Source organism: Crassostrea angulata, chromosome 4 (assembly GCF_025612915.1).
Source record: "Crassostrea angulata isolate pt1a10 chromosome 4, ASM2561291v2, whole genome shotgun sequence".
Taxonomy (NCBI): Eukaryota; Metazoa; Mollusca; class Bivalvia; order Ostreida; family Ostreidae; genus Magallana; species Magallana angulata.
In genome coordinates, this window is record NC_069114.1 from 44,929,018 (window position 1) to 44,950,879 (window position 21,862).

Consider the following 21,862-nt stretch of genomic DNA (forward strand, 5'->3'; position numbering starts at 1 on the left):
CAAATTGTAGTTGTCGCATCAAAAAGACTAAAAGTATCTCGTAACATTTATTGAGCTTGATTAAAATATTTAAAAGTTTAAAAGAACTCTTATTCGAGTTTTATTAAGCCACAAAAAGCTTTAATGGAATATTTTTCATGTAAATAGTAATTAAAGATTAAAACGGACAAAGAGCAACTAAATATTTCATACATAATTCTTAAAACGACACAAACAGTTCCAATTGTTTAACAAAAAAGAAAGGATATGATGTGACATTAGCTGAAAACATCAAATTGTTGTCATCCTGTCGCTAGAGTGACCAGAAAGGACTGAAAACACATGTCTGTCGGGAAACTCGGAAGAGGCGGGGTCTTTTTGATTCCTTTGGACACTGACATTCCAGTAGCTATCCATTCAACGATTGCATGCTACTCCATACTAAAATGGCTCCCTTCGAAAATCAAAGGACATCATTTCAGTGATTGATTTTATGTTCATTGTAACTATTGATCAATGCAATATCTAAGAAAATCTTCAACTTTTGAATTGACATATGGACAAAACCACCCGAGAAGAAAAAGACAGAGGACATCCTATCGTGGATAAGATTCCAAAACAAGATATTTTAACATAATTTCTCGATTGAAAGCATTCACCTAAATGAATGTTCTACCAATCTTTACAAAGCCCTGCCACACTAGTGCCGACATACTGCCCCACCCAGATGATAGTGTACTAAAACATTAATGAAATGTTTAAAAATAAAATTTTATGAATTCATTATGGTAAGTATCATCCTATATACTGATAACTCTAGTGACTATGCTATTTGTAGACAACATTTTGTAAAAACAGCAAGTTTTAATTGACCTTAACTTTCAACGAACCTAGAAGACAAACGTTGAATTTGAGAAATAATAAATGTTACATTTAGTAATTTCAATTAATCATAGAATGTTACATGTAACGATTCATATTAATCATGGTATGCATAATAACAATCTTATAAAAAAAACCCAGTGTAATCCTATGAGAGTATATCTTTTACGTATTTAATCTATGATTTTGTTTCGTTATATCCATGCATACCTGAGAGAAGCACTGAATATTGAAGCGACGAAGAACCCAGTCATTCCAAGTATATTTCCAAACATACTCATGACCAAAGATGGGAAAATCTGCATTCAAAACATCAACACAAAACTTTTTCATAACTTTATTTTTGAAGTCAAATGATAATTAAATAGGATAACAAAATCCACCGTTTAGCGACTTTGAATAAAAAATTAAATGAAAAAGTTAGCAGAAAAGATAGCTATTCATTATAATCTTAGAAACAACTTGGCATTATAAGACCTAAGACACTGTTACTTTTTGGCATGTGTAAACAGGTTAAGGAGGTTGGCAACTGAAATAATAGAAATGTCAATCATCCGAAAACCACTTAGATATAAAGATGGTGACCTAAAATGTTCATTTATTTTATTTGTGACCCATGTCAAATGCCATTTTTTGGAATATAGGGCCCCAAACAGAAATGATAATTTTCCTGAATTTTTTGCTAAAATTTGACATAAAAATTGATAATTGAAGAAATTAAACAAATATCTATAGTTTGAACTATCATTTAGTTATGATTTTAATACAGTATGAAGTTAAACACATGTAGTGACTATAAAAGTAAAATCTAAGTCAAAGTTTAAATATTCTTGCTTTACTGGTGGCTTAAAAGGCCAGTACATAATGAACACAACAAATGTTACAAAATTTTCGAGTAATCAGATTAGAACGCAAATAAAAATATTATAGTAACGTCATCTTTCCAAAACTTTGCAAGCAAATAGACATACATATAATGTCTCATTTAAAAGTAAAACAAGTAGGGGTCACATCTCAAAAAATTGAGACATAGCACGAAATAAGCTAGTTTTAGGCCAAAATTAGAGTTCATTTTTTCTTAACCTCTATGAAATATAAGCTAATTTTGCTAAAATATATCGAAAGAAATATCAAAATATTGTCTAAATATGTGTTTTAGAACATCATGAATATATCGTAATACACACACTATCAAGAAGTTTGTTCTGCACTGAAAATTAGAAAGCCAAAGTAACAGTAATCTAAAACTGGTGAGTTATGAAAATTGTTCATTTCCTTCATGAAAACCTTACTTTAAAAAAGTTTGCAAACAGAAAGTACGATTTAGCAAAAAGAAGGAATTTCATTTATTTAAATGAAGATAATGAAACATTTTTGTTGTTACATATATTTCTTACTGTTATTTTTTCCGATTTGCAGACACGTACTGTGATCTTATTTCGGGTACATTGACATGCTCGAATACCATATAACTTACAGTGTTTGTTTACGACTTAATAACTTACTTGCATATGCACTGAGAGTGCAAAGGAGATATAGAAAATAAGAGGATATATTTTAGTTACAAAATTCACTGCTATTAAGAAGTGGAATTTCTTTAAAATGCAAGGAAGCGTTCGTGCGTCGTTTGACATTATAAATGTAACGTTAAGTATCACCAATATTGTTTGCTATGTGATAATGGAGTTTTACATTTTTCATTTGAAGACGTTTGAAGATGTTAATTCAAAAGTTTTCTTACAATGAAGGTGAAGAAATCAGCAGCAAATGCAACAATCAAAATGGAATATCGAATGGCGAAGTTTGTCACTGATTGGAAATCTGGAGATACAAAAAACTCAAGTGGCAAAGAAGCAAAAGAAATTCATAACTGTACCCAGATACAGACACAAAAATACCTGCTTCTAGAGCCAGATCCGGGACATAAAGAACAATTCCCAAGAATAATAGCTGAAGCAGCTAAGATTTAATTGTATAGCATTATTCCAATTAAAGTGATGAACAGTTTACAAATAAAACATGTTCACATATGTTAGATGTGGAAACTTTGTAAAAGTTTATGAGAAGAAATAAAGGTTCGAGATGATCTTCTCATATACATTTATATCAACTATACTCACATCGATAAGCATCCCTAGAGAAGTCGTCACCAGCCGAACAAAATATGATTTGTACCGTAATTCTAGGTACTGGGAATTAAAGGATGAGATCAGTGTGTAGAACTGTTCCATTAAGAGTTAAGGGTTAAATTAAAAAAAAGAAGTACAATTTTAATCGATGCATGCATGGAATTCTGATTATATATTTGGTAACCTCGTGATGTAGGATATCAAAGAAATGAAATCACAATAATACCAGGGCTAATCATTTCATTCCGTATTCTATAAATGTGCATATTCGGAAGAGAATAACCTCGCTTTTGAAAAAAAGCAAGTTTGCTGTTATTTTTGATAACTTTTATCAATTTTTTTTCAACCATGTTGGAACACTGATACTCGTGTCACTATGTGATACTAATTAAAAAAAAATGTTTATGAATTAAAAAAAGATGGTTTAAAGTTCAATTCTGTGAAATACTACATGTACGTGTAGTATTGCCCTAATGGTATAAATACTAATGTACAATCTAAATAATATCCTCATTCTTATACAAATATATGCATTCCTTTTGATAATATAAGTATTCGTTCCCTACATTTAGGAATTAGAAAAACATTTAATAACAAACACCACCCTTATCATTTAACTTAGGTACTGAATAGTTGAATGATCCAGAAAACAGAATGTTTTACAGAGGGTCTTCTTAAAAAGTGTTGATATATGACTATTTACTTCATTTGCACTTGTTAACTTCAAAGGATGCAGAAGAGAAACCATGACAGTAACCGCTAACAGGTTAGCAATAAAAAAAACCCGACGTTTGACCAAATCCACTGGATCCCGTATCGGTAGATTTCAGCTAGAGTTCCTAACATCATGATGCTCGACTCAAAAGACACCAATAAGGAAATGGCCACCGGTTAAACGGCCATTTTTCGGTTACCGACGATTTTCTGGTTTTCTGGCGTCCTCCGGAGAGAGCATTGTAGATTCCAATGCCAAGGGAGACCTTGATCGAAAGCTGGAGAAAATGTACCCAAGAGAACACGTACCCAGGAGAAAACGTACCCAATTCCTAGAGTACGTTTTCTCCAAGAAAGAACGTATCCAGGAACGTATTCTCTTAGAGAAAACGTACCCTGAACATCGCCAAAGCAGTTTAATTAGTTGGCAATTAGTCCATCATAAAAGAAATCGTTCAATAATAGTTTTGATTAAAATTTACATTGGAGTAATAAATAATAAGAATCTCAAAAAGTCAAGAAACTCATATAAAAAATGCTATTAAATTCATGAATATATTTCTCTATATTTATGCATTAAAGTATGCATTGAAGTAGTATTTAAGACTATTTTACATGTCCAAATCCTTTATTAAATTTATATATATCTATAAAATATATATACTCCTCTATATTTATGCTGTAAAATAGTATTTAAAACTATTTAACATTATGATAATGATTTCTCCAAGAGAAACCTGAGTACGTTCTCTCTTGGAGAAAACGTGGGTACGTTTTCTTCTGGGTACGTTTTCTTTTATCCTGGTACCCCGTTATCGTGAGAACAAAGACAATGTAGTCTGTGGCTCTAAAGTCGTGGACCTGCACTGAACACAAATGTAACGATATTTATTACTAATGCATTTCACAATTAGACCTCATTTTAAGTTATTCATACTACTATCTATCAATTTCAGATTATCGAGAGACTGTTTTGTGAAATGTACATATGTATATGATATATTTGCTTGAATTTCTGATTTTTTGACAAATTTCATTTTTATCTATTTAGGTTTTTTTTACGTTTATTTGCAATTGGGTGCCTAACTCTCTAGGATAATAACTATTTAATACAGATTTGTAAAGAAAATGTGAACCAATAAATCAGGCCCCGCCGTCACCAACTTTCCTCAAGTCAATACTCAGCCTCAAATCTGAGGTTTGACCTCAAGTTTATGCATTTTTCTTTAAAGGATTTGAGTTGAGGAATAAGTTAAGGGATTTGAAAATTTTGATGATGTAGCCTGATCCTGAAACTATTGAGTTGACTCTGTGAAATACATTCAGTAACGTTAACATTTCGTTATTTGAGTTTTATTTTTCAATCGTTTGAGGGACATTTTTGCAGTGTTTGAGTTTATTATTTGAAAACAAATTTTCAAATACGATGGTCTTAATCATGACAGATAATTGAAGGTGGTATTTCTGATAAATGAAAGACAGCACGTAAATACTAAATACCTACTTGTTGACGGCTGTCTCTCCCTCGGACTGTTTGGCTTAATTCTTATTAAACCGTAAGTTAGACTTGATGCAAATGAATAAATAGAGGACATAAATGCCATTTTCTCGCACATATTAGGTCAAAAAATAGGACAAAGCGACATGTTTAGTCTGAACAACTTGCTTTTTTACCAACAAATACACAGTGTATATATATATCTCATCTAAATAACTTAGCATTATTGAATCTGACTGAGCATAAAATCTAAATTCATAGACGATGCTTATCTTACGAAAGGGTATTAATTTATTCACAATTGAATCTACTAGTTACCAAACATTCAGTAAATACCTTGCTAGCCCTTTCCTTTATTTACCATGATTTTTCTTCTAAAAATACTAATTGCCGGGACTTTACAAGTATCTGTAGTTAAATGTTTATGTAATATTTCATGCGCCCTCTTCGCGTAAATCTTTTTTCTAATTAAATAAAAATAAGTAATATTTCTAGTTGTAAATAATCTTCTGCACTCGGCCGAGAATTTCGAGAATTGAAAAGGCCAAAGGCTCTGGAAAAAATAAAGTACCAAGTCATGATGAATAGAAAAAAAAATTCCGGGCATATTGCATGGGATGTTTTAGATTTTTAAAATCAATTTATTTTCAATAGCTGTAAAATAAATAAATTTGATTCTCTCTCTAGTCATTGGTCTCATTCTTAATATGAAGTGGTTGCTTGGTCAGATTTTCTAAATCACTGGACAGCTAATGATGTAAGCAATGGGTAGGTGATGAACACGTCACAGCGATGACATAATCCAGGTATCTTTATCTTATAACTATCTGTTATAATTATCTGTAAGATAACGTTAGAAGATTGCAACCAAGTAACACCTTCATTTTGTTTCTAAAAGATATGCAACCGCGTATCAATATTTTGTTTTGACTGTAACAGCCAAAATTTTAATTCTGCTTACAAAATACACAGAGTTCATAAATAATACATGTACATGTACTAAATAAGCGGGGATGGTCGTTGTATTAATTTAGATCAGATATCAAATGCTAGATACGGTGTAGAATATTGTATACGGTGTATAAAATTATACCCCTGACAAGACCTAACACAGCTAATTGTGTTCCTATATGTGAAGTTATCCCGCTTGTATAAACGCTCGATTTTGAAACCAAAAGAATTGTTAACTCATTTTAGTTTTAATAGATATATGTAAGTTCGTATTAATGTAATTAAATTTGGAATAAAATTGCAATATATATTCTATATATAAGTGTTAGTGGATTTTACAGCTGCGTAGATTGTTTTGTTGACTGGGTTCGGTTTACAGATTTGGGTCACAAGCGTTTAGCTTTTATTGACTATTGTAAATGATACCGTATTTACCTTTTATGGTTTACACGGTATTTTTTCCCATAATGCGTATGTTCACTAGTTTTAAAATGCACTCCACATCGGGTTCGGTTTACAGATTTAGGTTACATGTATATAGCTTTTATAGACTATTAATTATTGAATTCACCTAGCTAACCCAACACTATAGATTATATTTGCTTGAAAGACACAGAGCCTGGCAACATTCAGGAATTATGTAATAGAACTTCACAATAAATAGTATGAGAAATATTTATAACTCCATTATTACAAACAATTGGTGGATGTTGGCCGCATAATGATTTTGTGGGGTAACTGGGGAGCCGACCAGTGTGCCAGTTTAACTACCCATGTAGGGACACACTGTGGGCCCGAGTATGAAGAATCAGTGCCCGAACCTGAACGATCCCCAGCGTTCTAAGGAGGGTAGTTAGACATGCTCTTCTCACCCTGTCTCGACTATTATAATCGATACCGTCTTTACCTTTCATAGTTTAGATGGTTATTTGTTCATTTATTAATTATCACACCTTCATGTATTATCAATTACTAAAGAAAATAAAAAAAAACAGCGAAAAATTTCATTAAATTTAGTACTGACTTTATGTTTGAAGATGCACAGACAAAGAGAGAGAGAGGGGAGAGAGAGAGAGAGAGAGAGAGATATTTTTTATTGATTTCTCATTTCAGGTTTGAACCTCGCAAATCATTTTATGTCAATGGTATGAATGATGGAGCGGTAAATCTATATAATGACATTCTTCCTTGATGAAAATACATTTACTTAGCTTAAATAAACATATCCCAGAGGTTTTAAAGAGATATTTGTTCAAATTTGATAACACTTGAATATAACAAAGTGTGCACTATAAATGATGTAATATTCACAATAGCTGCAGGTCTGAAGCTCCCAGTGTGAAAAAAATTCGGATGGATGACCTAGGCACGTTGTTGTGCGCAAAAAATAAATACACATTTTTTTCAGTTGGTGGCACTGTATCTCCCAGGTCGCCCATCCAAATTTTTCCAGACCAGGAGCTACAAACCTGCAGCTATATTCACCATAGCAACAATGTAGATAAGTTCAACAATCGTTGCCATATTGTTATTCTTTTCAAAAACTAACGATTCACAATCCATTGTGGTATATGCTGCTTTGCTTTGAGACATAAACAAAAGGCATTCTTTAAGGTGAAACTATTCAACGATTTATTAAAATGTCTGTTGCAAAGATCCATACGTGTCCGAATAAAAAATCATTGCGAGATATACAGTGGTTGTATGTGAAAAGGTGTGATGCATGGTCGTGTATTACACGGGATCTATTGGATAAATGTATGTTCGAATCAGTCGGAAGTTTGTTCACAGTAACCACTTTAAGACTAATCGAATAAAACTATTAATATTGAATTTGATTAGTATTATTTCAAGAACATATAGCTTCGATTAAGTCATTTAAATAATAAAATACTTTCTTTGGTAATTCATTCGGGATATGAAGGTAACAACATTGCAAAAAAAAAAAAAATTATAATTGGTAATTTTTTTCTGCAATGATCACCACCATCATGAATCATTAAAGAAAGCATTTTATTCTTTATATTAACATTTTACTTTTAATTAATTAATAAACTGAGCGCAAAAAGTAAAATTCACTAAATTCCTGTTACTGTACATAAGTACGTTAACTAAAAGAAACAGTCAAATCGTCTCCTTGAGACTTTGAGTCTGACATCATCATGCTTATTTCGTGCAGTCCGTGATTTTTCTTAGGTAGTTGTTGGTCTCGACCAATCGATAAACTGGGCGTGTCAATTTCAGCCCTGTCACTTTCTTCTCAGTTTCAGCCGCAGTAGATTTCGACCAATCGATAAACGGGGCGTGTAGATTTCAGTCTGGCTGTTTCTATAGAGCTCTGAATTAACTATAAGTTTCTTCAAGAAATAGAGGGAATACTACTTCGGAGATGTAAATATTTGTCTATATATGTTTTAAAATATAGTAAAAATAAGTTGATACTTATTGTGATGATATTATTGATAAAATATTACGTATCTTAAAAAAACAATACCGTCTGTTACATGCAAAGGGTGTCACGTTTCAAAAAGGCCACGGTGAATCGAAAAGAAAAGAAAAATGTCAAAACTTTATAAGAACTAAATTTTATATAAACATTCAACAAAATGTAAACAGCGTTTTAAATAAACAGTACATGTAGATATCAGAAATGCATTGGCAATGTATTTCTCGTCAATTTATACGATACAACAAAACAGATACATTAAAAAGATAACTTTTTTTTTAAATGCTAGAATAAAAAAAAATTATCACACATTTTGCGCGCCGTATGTATAACGGATGTCCCTCCTAGGACCAATGTCCAAGTTCAAGCAAGTAACATCGTTTTTGAAAGTGGCAGACTCATCCCAAAAAATCTTGACAAGCAGAAAAAAATAAAAATCATGAAAATCTTAATGGGGGGGAGGGGGGGGGGGTATACCTATAACTTCAATTTCCCTGTCCATTTCCTTATCTTCACTTCAAACTTTTATTTGGTCCCCCAAAAAGTGGGGGGGGGGGGGGGGGGGGGGAGAGGGGTAACTGCATGATCATTCATTTATTTAATTTTTTATATGTAAATTTTAAAAAAGATGACTGAAAGCCCCCCCCCCCCCCCCAATGCTACGTGGTTGTGAAGTTTTCAAAATACAAAGAATAGAATGCATGCTTCATGTGCTAAACATATCAATATCATAAAAATTGTCAATTCCATAAAACATTGATTGATTATAAAAAAAAAATAACGAGCACTATCATCGGATAAAAGCAGTCAATTTCCCAGTAGTTTGACGATGAGAGAGGTGGTCTGAAACAGGTTCTGTTGACGTATGATAATGTATGGTCAACTGTAAAGAGATTGTTCTACAGGACAAAAGGACGCTGTTCAAGTGCTGAACGTGCTGCAAAAAAACTGATGGCTTATAGAGCAAGTCAGAATAATTAGGATTGGAACATTTTAAAAGGGTTTCCTTTGCTTCTTACACGAACAACTTTCAGATCAGTACTACTCACTTCTAGTTAAGGTCAATATTAAAACACGTCAATTAAAAGAATGAGTTGATAAGCTGCATGATTATACTCATAAAAATTGCGGGCGGCAGTGAAGCGGTTTATGAAATAGCGGTAACTGTTTTGACCCAGTTATATAGTAATATTTTAAAGGGGTGCACATGGTAGTTACATTATTTAATAATCATAAGTTACAGTTAATACATCCATAATAATTGGTACTATTAATACATTGCATAAATAAATCAATATCACTGTCTACATAAATAGCTCTATATTGTTTGAACAAGGACATTGTACATCGTACTGCTTGTAAAATAAAACAACGTAAAATTTCGAAATCTATAAAACGATTTTTATGAGGAAGATCCCCACAAAAGATATCAGCAGCTGAATGTATTTCACCCTTCAGACTTGATGGTAGCGATACAATACGCTTACACAAGCTTCAATAATTAATACAGAAAGAACAATAAGGAAAGAAAATAATGAGTAGTCGTACATTTTTCAGAAAGAAAATTTTCACTTTGATTCTTTATTAATTCAATTATAAGACAGTAAGTCTTACTAATGAAAAGAGCTGTTATTAAAAAATACTCTATAAATTTTCTAAAAGCAAAGGTTCCATGTTTTAAAATAGAAAACATGTCTCTTGACTGAATAAATCGAAAGTTCAAAGCTTCGTTTTAATTATTTATGTGAAGATTATGGACTTGAAGTCAACCAGTTTGTTTGCAATAAGAGTTAAAAAAGATCAATATCGATATTGATTAGAAACTTTGGTATTACGAAAAGCAGGGCTTTGCCACAGTCGTTTCATGGTTGCTTGTATTCCATCGGCGGGGGTGGGTAGGCCGGGTCGGTAGAGGTCTGGGGTTGTCCAGGGTAGGCGGGCGGACCCTGGGGCTGTGCTGGGTGGGGTGGGTAAACTCCCTGGCCTGGCTGACCGTACTGGTAGTTCATGGGTTGTTGACCCGGTTGACCTGGCGGTCCATATTGATAAGCTGTCGTCTGCTGGTGTTGGACATTATATCCCACGTTTGTACTAGGCGCAATGACAACGCCTTGGGCTCTTTTCTCTGCGTGGAAATGGACAGGATTTTTTACAATTAAAGTTATGAATATTCTAATTATGAAACTATTTATGAAACCACTGTTTTTAAACACAATAAGTTTCCTGATTAATACGTATTACTTTTATTTGCAGGTTGACTTAAATGTTCACACTTAATACTGAATTAAAATAGAAATTAACTTCTAGAGTAATTAAGGTGGAATGGGACACCTCCATGTTGTGATGACCAATAAAATCAAATATAACTTTTTATACAGTTTCTTGTCTAAACTTGTTATCTTTCAGCGTAGCGCAGTGGGTTGGATGGTTCACTACAGATTTGTAAGTTATAAGTTCGAATCCCACTTGGAAATTTTTAAAACCCATTTCGTGGTTAAACCGGTGAAAGTATTTTAATTATAATGCACTTTAATCCACTTTGATATCGACAGGTGGTCCCATTCCACCTTAAGGGTAATACTATTTTCTACACAACATCCTATTTTTAGATACTAACTTTTGCAGGCAATAACGACGACAACGATCACAATGATGACGATGACGCCGATGACGATAGGGGCGATGATCACACTGTGTCAAAAACAACAAAGCTGTCCCATTATCCCTGATTTGAACAGTTTTATTGTACTATTTAAGGAATAAGAAATCATTCTTTGAATATTGTGGGGTGATAATTTTGATCGGGGCATAATCAAATCCAAAGTCCGAAAGGCTTTTTGATAGGTTTGATCACACCCCAACCGAATTATTACCTTATAAAATTCAAAGAATGATTTCATTTTACTTATATTTAAAAACATTTCATCAGTTGTAGGGTTAAAATTAGAATATTAAGTATGTAAACCCCGCATGCGCCCCAATAATACGTCATTTGAATTTATTGGACTGTATAGTACAAAATCGATTCATAGTGTTATCACAGACGTAAAAATGTAAATATTTACAATCAAGCACAAATTCTATAGCTTAGATCACACTCTCCCCATCATCTCTATCTCGCTAGTTTACATAGATTCGTCTTTATTCATCTACTCTTTAAATTCACCAATGTTCTGTTTTATAGAAGAAAATAACTAAGATTCCCTCATGCAGGCAACAAAGAATACGAAATGTTTGCCTTTAGTTAGCATATTGGCTTAGATTTGTAGTCAATTTAGATAAAAACTTCTTGATGGCAAGTGGTTGCATAATTATGTAGGTTCTTTGCATTTTTAAATTTGTGGTGTGTACTTTAATATGGTGTATATTAAACATCCATTCTTGTTTGTCATTTTACATAGTGTATATTAGTGAACGGACAGTAATATCGGCTCAAAACAAGTCTCCTCTCATGTCTCATTCATGTGCATTGTTTATGCGCATATAAGCATATACCGTATATTACTGTATATATGAATTATATATGCATATCTTGTATGAACTGGAATTTTTTCTTTCTAAAAATTTTATTGATTTAACTCGACCCCAGTGTCTTGCTCGGCTAGCATAGTCCTAGTTTTTTTTTCGCAAAGGCATTTGATCGCAGATCATTACACAATAGCATTTTACTGATTGCTCCCGATCTTTATTTTTTTACTCTTCCTCGTGTAAAATACATTTTAGGGGTATATAATTGGTTGAATGTTTACACCATGTCTATAACTCTGACTCGACAAAGTTAAAATAGTTTTTTTTAATTGATTATGCATCCAAATCACAAATATGCACAAATATATATTTTCTATTTGTCTTTTAATGAAAACAATTAGTTTATGAGAGAGAGAGAGAGAGAGAGAGAGAGAGAGAGAGAGAGAGAGAGAGAGAGAGAGAGAGGAGGCTCGGACAGACAGACTTACACTAGGCTGATACAGATGCTGCCACTGCAAACGAATCCATCAGGACAGCAGTAACCAGTGGAATGGCTACAGCAATGGTAACCATAGAGACATGCCCCTTTGCCACATATCTCACTGATGAAACCACTCACTAAAATTGAAATGTTAAAAAGTAAATGGCTGATGGCTTCTCCAGTAGTTATCACCTTTCTTTTTTATTGAAAAACATCATCACCTTTCAAATTTGCAATATTTAAAAACCCCAAAACACTTAAATCAATCTGTTGAACATATATTAAGACGTCAAAGACAAATGTTAAAATATATATTAAAGTCAAAAAATAAGAATTTGGGGGTGGGTGGGGGTGTGGGGTTGTAATTAAATATAAATCAGAAAAAAGAAACGCAAGCAGAAATTGCAATGTAATTCAGTAATTGATATAAGTATATAAATAAAGTTTTTCTGGTGATATTACATGTATTGGAATGCCAAGAGTCATTATATAGAGGAAACGACAATTCTAATCAATTATGACATCATATAATGTATCTGGCAAAAAGAAATGAATCTAAATTTATTTTGGCAATGACAAAGTGACTATAAGGTAACTGGTCTTAAGAAGTCAATAACAGCAGTTATTTTTTTATGATACACACTTTTCATTGCACGCATAACCCAAGGTCTTGTTCATACATGTACGTGAATATATTTTCTATTTTTAAAAGTTTGTACGCAATACAAAGCCAATAAATGATTAAATTAGGTTGCACGCTATAAGTTAAGCTAGATTAGTACATTGAAGTACGATATCGCTATATACACCAATTTTACTGGAGCCAGGTAAACAATCTCTCTCAAGAGCTTCTCAAATCACGAACACCATTAACATTAAGAGACTACATCTTGCCATCATCCGCTAATGGCAGCAAAAATTCCTATTTTGATAGAGTCGCAATTGATTTTTTAATGTTAGCCGACAGAATATGAGAGAGTTCAATCTAAGAAATTAATTAAAGTACATGTAAATTTGATTACAGTATACAATTACACAATGTTTGCAAAACTTACCTGTGTCTATGAAAAATAAAACAATTAGACAGGTAATCGCTTGATCTAACTTAACAGCCATCGGTATCTTCATGCTGCGCAAATGAAAACAAACAAAACGGAAGTGAAACTATGGTGATGCTCATAAACAGACAGACCAGTGACAATAAGGTCAAAGCGATAAAGCCCGAAATTAATTTATATGCGTTTACCGATACATAGATCAACCTTTACAACATGTGTATATCATTTAGATGGATTACACGGAATACAGTTGATGATTTACAATGTTCATCAATTTGCGCAGTTTACAATGAAGAAAACGCAGGAAAGGTGCATAAGAAATGGATGAATGAATTTTGTTCCTGAATATCTGTGATGGACATTGACACGCTGTAATACAAATAATAAATCAGATCGATAAATGGTTGAAGCTGGTAGGTATTTGACATCAGCCTTTGATCGATATCCATAAAGAATGCGTCTTTGTGTTTAATGAAACCCTAAACCAGTTACCTTTTGAAACTATTTTAACCTGGAATATTTCAACGTCAGCCACGTATATACGTACATTGATGTACGCCAGTTTGCCGAGCTATAACTTAAGCATTACTATCATAATCAAATTTCATGATATAGAATAAAACATCAGTTGTCAAACATACAAAACGATGATGATAACAAGAGGCCCATGGGCCACATCGCTCACCTGAACAACAATGGCGAACTACATTGACTTAACACACTTTACGGTCAGATGCGACCTATCTTCCTTTATTTTCTATTTTTTCCTATCTCCACAATGTGAAGATTTCCACCAAGTAATTCCATAATTATATTTTCCTGTTATATGATACTTTTTGTATTTAGATATACATGTAAAGTGTTCAATTGAAAATATATAGTATTACATTATTTATAAGCATTCAAATGCATTTTGCAAGCTATTCTAAGGAAAATACTTAATATTACAGCTCTAAAAATAGCCTGGTAATAAACCTTGAATTTTTGGGAATTAACAGGTTTAAATGTTAATAAATAAGGAATAATTTATCAAGGAAAATTATATAAAATTGAGGAACGTCTCGTGTGTCCTTAAATAATTAAGAACAGTAAAATTTAATATTTAGCAAAGTTAAGTACCATGATAATTTTCTGACCTAAAACTCTAAATTTTATAAAGGGGTAGGGGTGAAAATATACTGTGATATATTAATTATATATAACACCGGTATATTATTTCCTCCAGTTTTTGCACATATGTGAACAGTATTAGCTCATTTAAGATAAAAAAAAATCATACATTTCCTAAGACGTATATCAGTTAAAAAATCAGCACCCATTGTGGGCCTACCTTATTGTGTGTAATCATAATTAGAACATTTTGAAACTACACAATTAAACGATGCCAACATTTTATTTCATTAAAATGTTGTCTTAGAGGCCATGCAATGCATATTTATTTTATATGAAGAAAATACTGGAAAAGGTAGTTACCATTTACCTGCAATATTTTTTGTTTGGTATATTGGTATTTATGAAAAAAAATATCGAACTTAAATTAGTGCAATTTTCATTTTCCACATCTAAATGAATATTTTTAGTGTGTTTATTTAAGATGCCAAGCTCTATGAATATACCATGCAGATGAGATACATTTCATTTTCACAGCTGATATCTCATATGTGAAAGTTAACAAAGATTGACGGACAGAGAATCGCCAGCTAGTCTGGAAGGCAGTACGCAGTGTTTGAACTCTGTGGCAAAAGTTGCTACGGCTACAGTAAAAAACTTAATTGGTCTTCCCTTAAATAATTGTTTACCTGATGTAAACTTATGTGACGTTTTATATCCTTACTCACTTGATCGATGAAAACATTTGACTGGAAAATGTTGTCACATGATGTGTTAAAAAGCTATATAATTTAATGTATTGTCAGGCATACAGGTATCAGTTCTGTACTAAGGACCATTAATTATTTCATATTCCCTCAAAAACAACAAACGGCTACAAACCAAGAAGATTTTCTGCTGCAATATTTTCTTTAAAATAATGATAATGCACGGATATCCTCATAATTATAATGTGTCAGAACTGTTTAAAAGAAGTTTTTATTTACTCGTTTGAAAAATACCAAAATTGTTGCAGATTTCAAATAATTTATCAAATGAGAAAGGACCCCAGAAAGTAGTTATAGCACATCATCCTTTTGATTTTTCTGTACACACGTATATAATGTTTAGCAAGACAATTCCAATGATCGACAAACATTTCAGCGTCAGTCGTAGAATGATAGGCAACTTTTAAAAACTTATCCAATTTGTTTAATTTCATTTTTTTTAATGCATTCAACATTATATAGATAAAATGTTTTGTAATTGAGTTAGCCAGGTGACACAAAATCAGTTTATGCTCTGTGTATTTTGGAGAAATTAGTCCTACCCTATGACCCAATTACAACAGTTTTTAGTTTTGAAGATAACTGTAAACAAACGGTTTTGCATTAATTTGGCAGAGTTATTAAATAATTACAAGTTACCTTCTAATTGTAGTATCAACAAGAAATGTAATGATTATCGATTGTAATTTTCAATGCACGGTATATGTGTTTGCATCACCCGTATTTATAACCTCTAAAGACAAGACAGTCGCGGGTGATTAATCACAACAGGGTTTAACTGAGGCTGTGAAAACGTCTTCTCAAATTCATAAACATCTTTTTATTGTCTTTGGATTTAATTTACACGATTATGAATGGAATACATGTGTGACAATCACTGTTCATATCGAACACACCCGATTTTGTGTTTACCCATAATTCTTTGCAACGTGCTTGGCCGACCCTAACAATAGGCGCTAAGTTATACCCGGCCGAGCTGTCCAGCGATTAAGACGTGCTTAGTGTTAGAAGGGGGTATCGTGGTAGAAGCCTGTGTGGCATGTTTTAGTTTCACAAGTTCAGCATTTGACGCGGACACGGATAGCTGACCGTGGTAAGTATTTATTTAGTTTGGTGTAGTTTATTTGTAAAGTTTTGCCTTTTTATTAGTTTTACGCAGTCGTCCTATAAAGTCATCTTGACCATTGTTCACTGTAGAGTTACCTGTGTGTTCACTGATGTGTGACTTTAGCGAGAGTGTTTAAATGGAATTCGTCTTTTTCTATAGTACAGTTTTTGCTATTGCTGTATAAAGTAACGGTGATTTAAAGGGCTATTTTCTATGCGTTATTTTATTTTACAATTCATTGTCACTTTTTCCACTTAACTACTTGGGCGGAAGTGCGTCACCGGAAGTCTCAGACGCCATATTGTTTACTGTAAACAAATAACTTAGTTACCATATACTTACAATATTTTGAGAAGTTGCCTTTAATAAAATACTATTTATACATTATCATAGTTTGATACTATCAGTGAGATACTTATTTAAAGTATTATACAATATTGTTTTTATTATGGTGTTATGGTGTCACTTGTACACTTATTGTAGTGTCATATTGTTGATGTTGAGAAGATGATGATGCGATGGTGATGTCGATGACGATGGTGAAGTCGATGACGATGTGATGGTGATGTTGATGACGACGATGATGTTATGGTGATGACGACGATGATGATGGTCATGTCGATGATGATGGTGTAGATGATGTCGTTCATGGTTGATGACGATGTGATGGTGATGTTGATGACGACGATGATGATGGTCACGTCGATGATGATGAAGTAGATGATTATGGTGATGATGATGGTGTCTATTATGATTATGGTGTTGTAGGCGATGATGTTGACGATAGTGTTGATGATTATGATGACGATGGTGATGATGATGAAGTAGATGATTATGGTGTTGTAGGCGATGATGTTGACGATAGTGTCGATGATTATGATGACGATGGTGATGATGATGATTGTGGTGACGTAACTACCATAGTTGTGGTTGTCCGTAGTTGGTCCAGGACTACAGCCCCGGAGATTCGGACACTCTTCTAATATATTTTTGGTCATTTGTATAAACATCATATTTTTTCTTGTTGAGTGAAAGGTGTGTGAGTGTTTGTGTGGTTTAGTGTTTATATTTCTATCTTTTCTTTCTTTCTCTTATTTTTTTTGTTAATAAATTTTGTTAAATTTAAGATGTCTTGTTGTTGTTTGGAGTAGCCTCCGCTCATCCCGTTACAACATGGCTACTACAAATTTTCTTTCGGAGAAAATTCCGGCGAAGTTACCGATCAAAAATCGATTATTTCAACCAAAGCCGCTCCCTTGTTTGATCCTTGTTGACACAATTAGAAATTAATAAACAATAAAATAAGAAGGAAATGCACTTTAGTACGTTGTAAATGCATCAGATTTTATCATTTTCGCAAGTAAACTATCAACTGCCTATTTACCGAAGTCTATGTTCCAAATACAAGGCGATTGTTTCCCAAGTTAAAAAGCAAAATGAAACGAAAAAATCAAAACAAGCTAAAACCACACTCACAAGTGAAAATGACAACGCGTTGAAATATTTAACCTCAATTTACTTCACAATTATCGGCACAAATGTTATTTCCATGTTTCATAGATTGTATTCGCACGTGAACTGTTGCACAACAAACTGCCAGCTTCAAACAAAGAACCTCGTTTTCGAGATGCAGTAGACAGGCGATGCCTGTCAAAAGACCAGTCTATCGCAATGAATTGCCAGTCTACGATATATGGAATAACGAGCCATTCTTTATTAGTATTTTCGCAATTATCTCAAATTTGGAACAGAGTTCGCCTATAAATTTTGCAATTTATATTTTCCTTTCCCTAAGGATGATTGATGCTAAATTACGTTAAGATTAAATCAGTAGTTCCTAAGAAGATTTTTTAAAATGCACCCCCCTTTTTACAGTTTCGAGGTTTTCTCCGCTTTGAATACAATCTGGCCTTTTATTTTTGCAATTTATATTCACCTTTTTATAAGGATGATTTCTACCACATTTGGTTAAATTTGGCCAAGTGGTTTTAGAGAAGAAGATCAAAATGTAAAAAGTTTGCAGACGGACAGACAGACGGACGGAGAGACGGACGACGGACAACGAGTGATCAGAAAAGCTCACTTGAGCTTTCAGCTTAGGTGAGCTAAAAAGCTTTAAAAATGAACATGAACAATGAATGTTGGGTTATTTTAAACAGGTCGGGTACACTACCTTATATGGATAGCATTATTTAACACGTGACAGAATTTTCGTCAAACAGATTCTCCAATCCAGTGAATGAGTTGCAATGCATGACGGTCTACAACGTGTTTACGAATCAACAGACGCACGTGGTTTTTGTCTGTTTTATTCACAATATTTAATTGCTTACCGGAATGTTTGTACATCTTGATTTTTACTTTAGAAGGTAAAAAAGGAAAGATTACGTACCATTAACTTTGTTCCATGCTCACATTGAAAAATACTGTTGTTTTAGTTAATCAATTGTTGTTCAAAAATGATCAGTATCAAACGACTGACAAACATACGCATACAAGTACAAACAGGTTTTGATAAGAAAAAACTGCACAGTTGTGTATTTGTGACTTTATCATTGTGAAATAAATACAGGTAACTGTACATTTTAAACATATGTGAATAGCCACGGTAGTAGAAATGCACAAATATACAAACGCAGAAGCGCAAGCTGTGCAGCATATAGTATTTTGTCCGTTAAGCATTCTGATGAGTGTCCCTGAAGAAAATATCAACGCGCATTCTTATAATGTTGTCTTAAATATGGGATATCACGTGAAAAAGCGGTACTCGCTGCTTCTAATTCTATAGGACGTACCTCTCTTTTGAACATTGACAATGGGGTATTTAAATAGGTTGATATAAGTCCTCATATGCAATATTTTTTAAATGTGAGCATAGAATTTGAAGTTCAGACATAATTGTCCATATTAATTTCATAAATTCTGAAAAATCTTTCAAAATGAGTTTCCAAAGGACAACTCAAAATGGTATATATTTTCAATACGCTTTGTATACACTGAAACTTGTAGTAGCCCACAATGCCTTGCAACTCATTCACCTGATTGGTTTGTCGATAAAAGTAAACAGATGGCTAATTTAGTATGCAAATTTATGCCGACGTCATAAAATATAGTGGTCTCGACCTGTTAAACAAAACTGAGAAGAGCTCGGACTTTGGGTATATAGTTGTGTCAGAATTGTGACGTAGGCCTGTTAATTTCATTGCTGGCCAATCAGCCATGGCTCTTTTGAAATCAACAAGTTTGTCTGGCTTTTGAGCCGTTGTATATTTTTGTTTGAAATAAGCGTCATTTTTAACTTGTCTTGACGCAAAAAAAGAAAAGCTTAAATGTCCTACAGAAAGTCAAAGGCCTTATTAAAATTGTTCTAATTGTGGATGGTTAAAATTGCAAAAACATTCATCAGCAGATCCTGCATCAATTCCCCCCTCCCCCCCAAAAAGAATTAACAAAATTAATTAAATACACCAACAAAAAATTACGTGAAATACCCGAAAAGCCTATGTTAAACACAATGGTTTATTGGCATTCAGATGTTAGAGTTCTATTCGCTTTTCACAATTCACTATTCGAATATCGAATAGCAATCTGTGATGTCATCACTATTCGAAATAACGTAAGTATGCTAATTATCGTAAGCTTAAAATGCACATTAACTAACTTTTTTATTTGAAAAAAAACCCCAATAGTGATGTATTACTTTTTAAAAATATTTTCACCAGGCTAGCTATGCCTGTTACTGGTCGTGTAGACCCATTTCCTTTTTAGAGTCGTTTGGTCTTTCTCCAGGTCCCATCCTCACCAAATATTAAGACCCAAAAATGGGATAAAGGGTAAGCCAGCCCCTTGAATAATATTACCATTTTAGAATTATATGATGCATGTATTTTTACCCTTAAAGCTGACATGAATTCATAAATACGCATTTCCCTTTTATCTCCGACTACCGCCATATTAGTTGTCGATTTCTATTGTTCTGCGCATCGCTACACAACCCCTATATAAGGCCGAAAGAACTATTCATGCTTCACCGCATTCAGGTATTTCATTCACCCGAACACGTTACCTTGGACGAAAAGACGTGTAGAAACGCGTTTTGAACAAAAATAATATGACAACCACTGCACTGGCAAGGAATATCCAATGGACGACGAAACAAGACAAACTGAAATCCAGACACAGATACTTCAAAAATCCTCGATAATTGTAGACCGTTTTCCCGTGTATGTTATAACATTGCACATGCGCAATCACACACTGTGGCAGATCGAGCATTGTCAATGATCGCATGGATTTTTTTTTGTAGAAACCGATGGAAACGATTTTACGTTGTTACTTTCTTGGATTTACTATCATTCATCTACTGTGTTGGATGGAGTGCCGCCGGGGTTTTCAAAAAGATGCAGACGTTATGCACTCTGTATGAACGACATACGTGTTCGATGTGCATGTGAAGTAAAGCAGCACTATTTGTGCAAAATAGTACGGATACCATGGAAATTCTTTCAAAGAATAAATATACATGTATTTTGTATTTTATTGACTGCTGTTTCCTTTATTATTTACTACAACGATTTTACTACAATATGTAGTTCATGCATTTAGAAGTCCGTGTAACCTGAATGCCTCGATCGGAAAGCAACCGACCGTAACTTTCTCGACCGGTATATATACCCCAGTGGTAGTAGAGGAGCGATCAAAACTAATATGGCGACCAGACGCTTTTATGAGTTCATGTCAGCTTTAAGCCAGGCTAGCTGATTATGGCAGTTGTCATCTCATTTCAGAAAGTGAAAAATTTGAATATATCACTGTTTGTTTCAAATAAAAAAGTAAGTTAATGCTGACTATAAGTCAACGTTTATCAACGTACTTATGGTGGTTTAAATAATGAATAGACCACAGAGTATTAGTGAATGGTGAACAGCGAACAGAACTCAAACTTCTGAATGCCTTGTTTATTCACAATGATTTTAAATTTTAAATTTGTAATTTAATATCCTGAGAATCTCCGTTAAAAGGAACTTTTGAGACACATTTTTAACCCCCCCCCCCCGTGTATATCCAGACAATAGTGCCTTTCAACTGTGCATTGCATAATGTATCTTGACATAAAAATTACTTTCTATAGAAAGTAACAAAATTATACACGGAATGGCCTGTTTAAACAAGTAAATAAATCAATCAAGCGACTGCAATTATTTCTTTCTATTTAAATCGTGATGTAGCGTTGGTTTACATAAACTTTTGTTTTGTCATAACAATGGGAAA

General features: G+C 33.3%; 2 protein-coding genes across 2 annotated transcripts; both read right to left on the reverse strand.

Annotated features, from left to right (window-relative positions):
• Positions 1–444: 444 nt before the first annotated feature.
• LOC128182290 (uncharacterized) lies at positions 445–5,308 on the reverse strand. Its single transcript, XM_052850875.1, has 4 exons — positions 5,209–5,308; positions 2,603–2,682; positions 1,072–1,160; positions 445–717 (listed from the first exon to the last, which is right to left on the reverse strand). Exons 1-4 carry the CDS (start codon positions 5,306–5,308, stop codon positions 639–641), a joined length of 348 nt encoding a protein of 115 aa, XP_052706835.1. The 3' UTR covers positions 445–638.
• Positions 5,309–8,721: 3,413 nt separating this feature from the next.
• On the reverse strand, positions 8,722–13,845 carry LOC128181997 (protein shisa-5-like). The gene is made up of 4 exons (XM_052850584.1): positions 13,604–13,845; positions 12,556–12,685; positions 11,217–11,290; positions 8,722–10,724 (listed from the first exon to the last, which is right to left on the reverse strand). The coding sequence occupies exons 1-4, from the start codon at positions 13,674–13,676 to the stop codon at positions 10,462–10,464; spliced, it is 540 nt and encodes a 179-aa protein (XP_052706544.1). The 5' UTR covers positions 13,677–13,845; the 3' UTR covers positions 8,722–10,461.
• Between the last annotated feature and the right edge of the window lie 8,017 nt (positions 13,846–21,862).

Bases quoted from the DNA above. Each gene is read 5' to 3' on its own strand.
- LOC128182290 (XM_052850875.1), bottom strand. From the start codon at position 5,308: ATGGCATTTATGTCCTCTATTTATTCATTTGCATCAAGTCTAACTTAC. The intron at 2,683-5,208 runs GTAGGTATTTAG...TTGTATCTCCAG, and splicing joins GGAGAGACAGCCGTCAACAA to ATTTCCAATCAGTGACAAAC. The intron at 718-1,071 runs GTATGCATGGAT...TTAATGTTTTAG, and splicing joins ATATTCAGTGCTTCTCTCAG to TACACTATCATCTGGGTGGG.
- LOC128181997 (XM_052850584.1), bottom strand. From the start codon at position 13,676: ATGAAGATACCGATGGCTGTTAAGTTAGATCAAGCGATTACCTGTCTA. The intron at 12,686-13,603 runs GTAAGTTTTGCA...TTTCAATTTTAG, and splicing joins TTTATTTTTCATAGACACAG to TGAGTGGTTTCATCAGTGAG. The intron at 11,291-12,555 runs GTAAGTCTGTCT...TTTTTGACACAG, and splicing joins AGCATCTGTATCAGCCTAGT to TGTGATCATCGCCCCTATCG.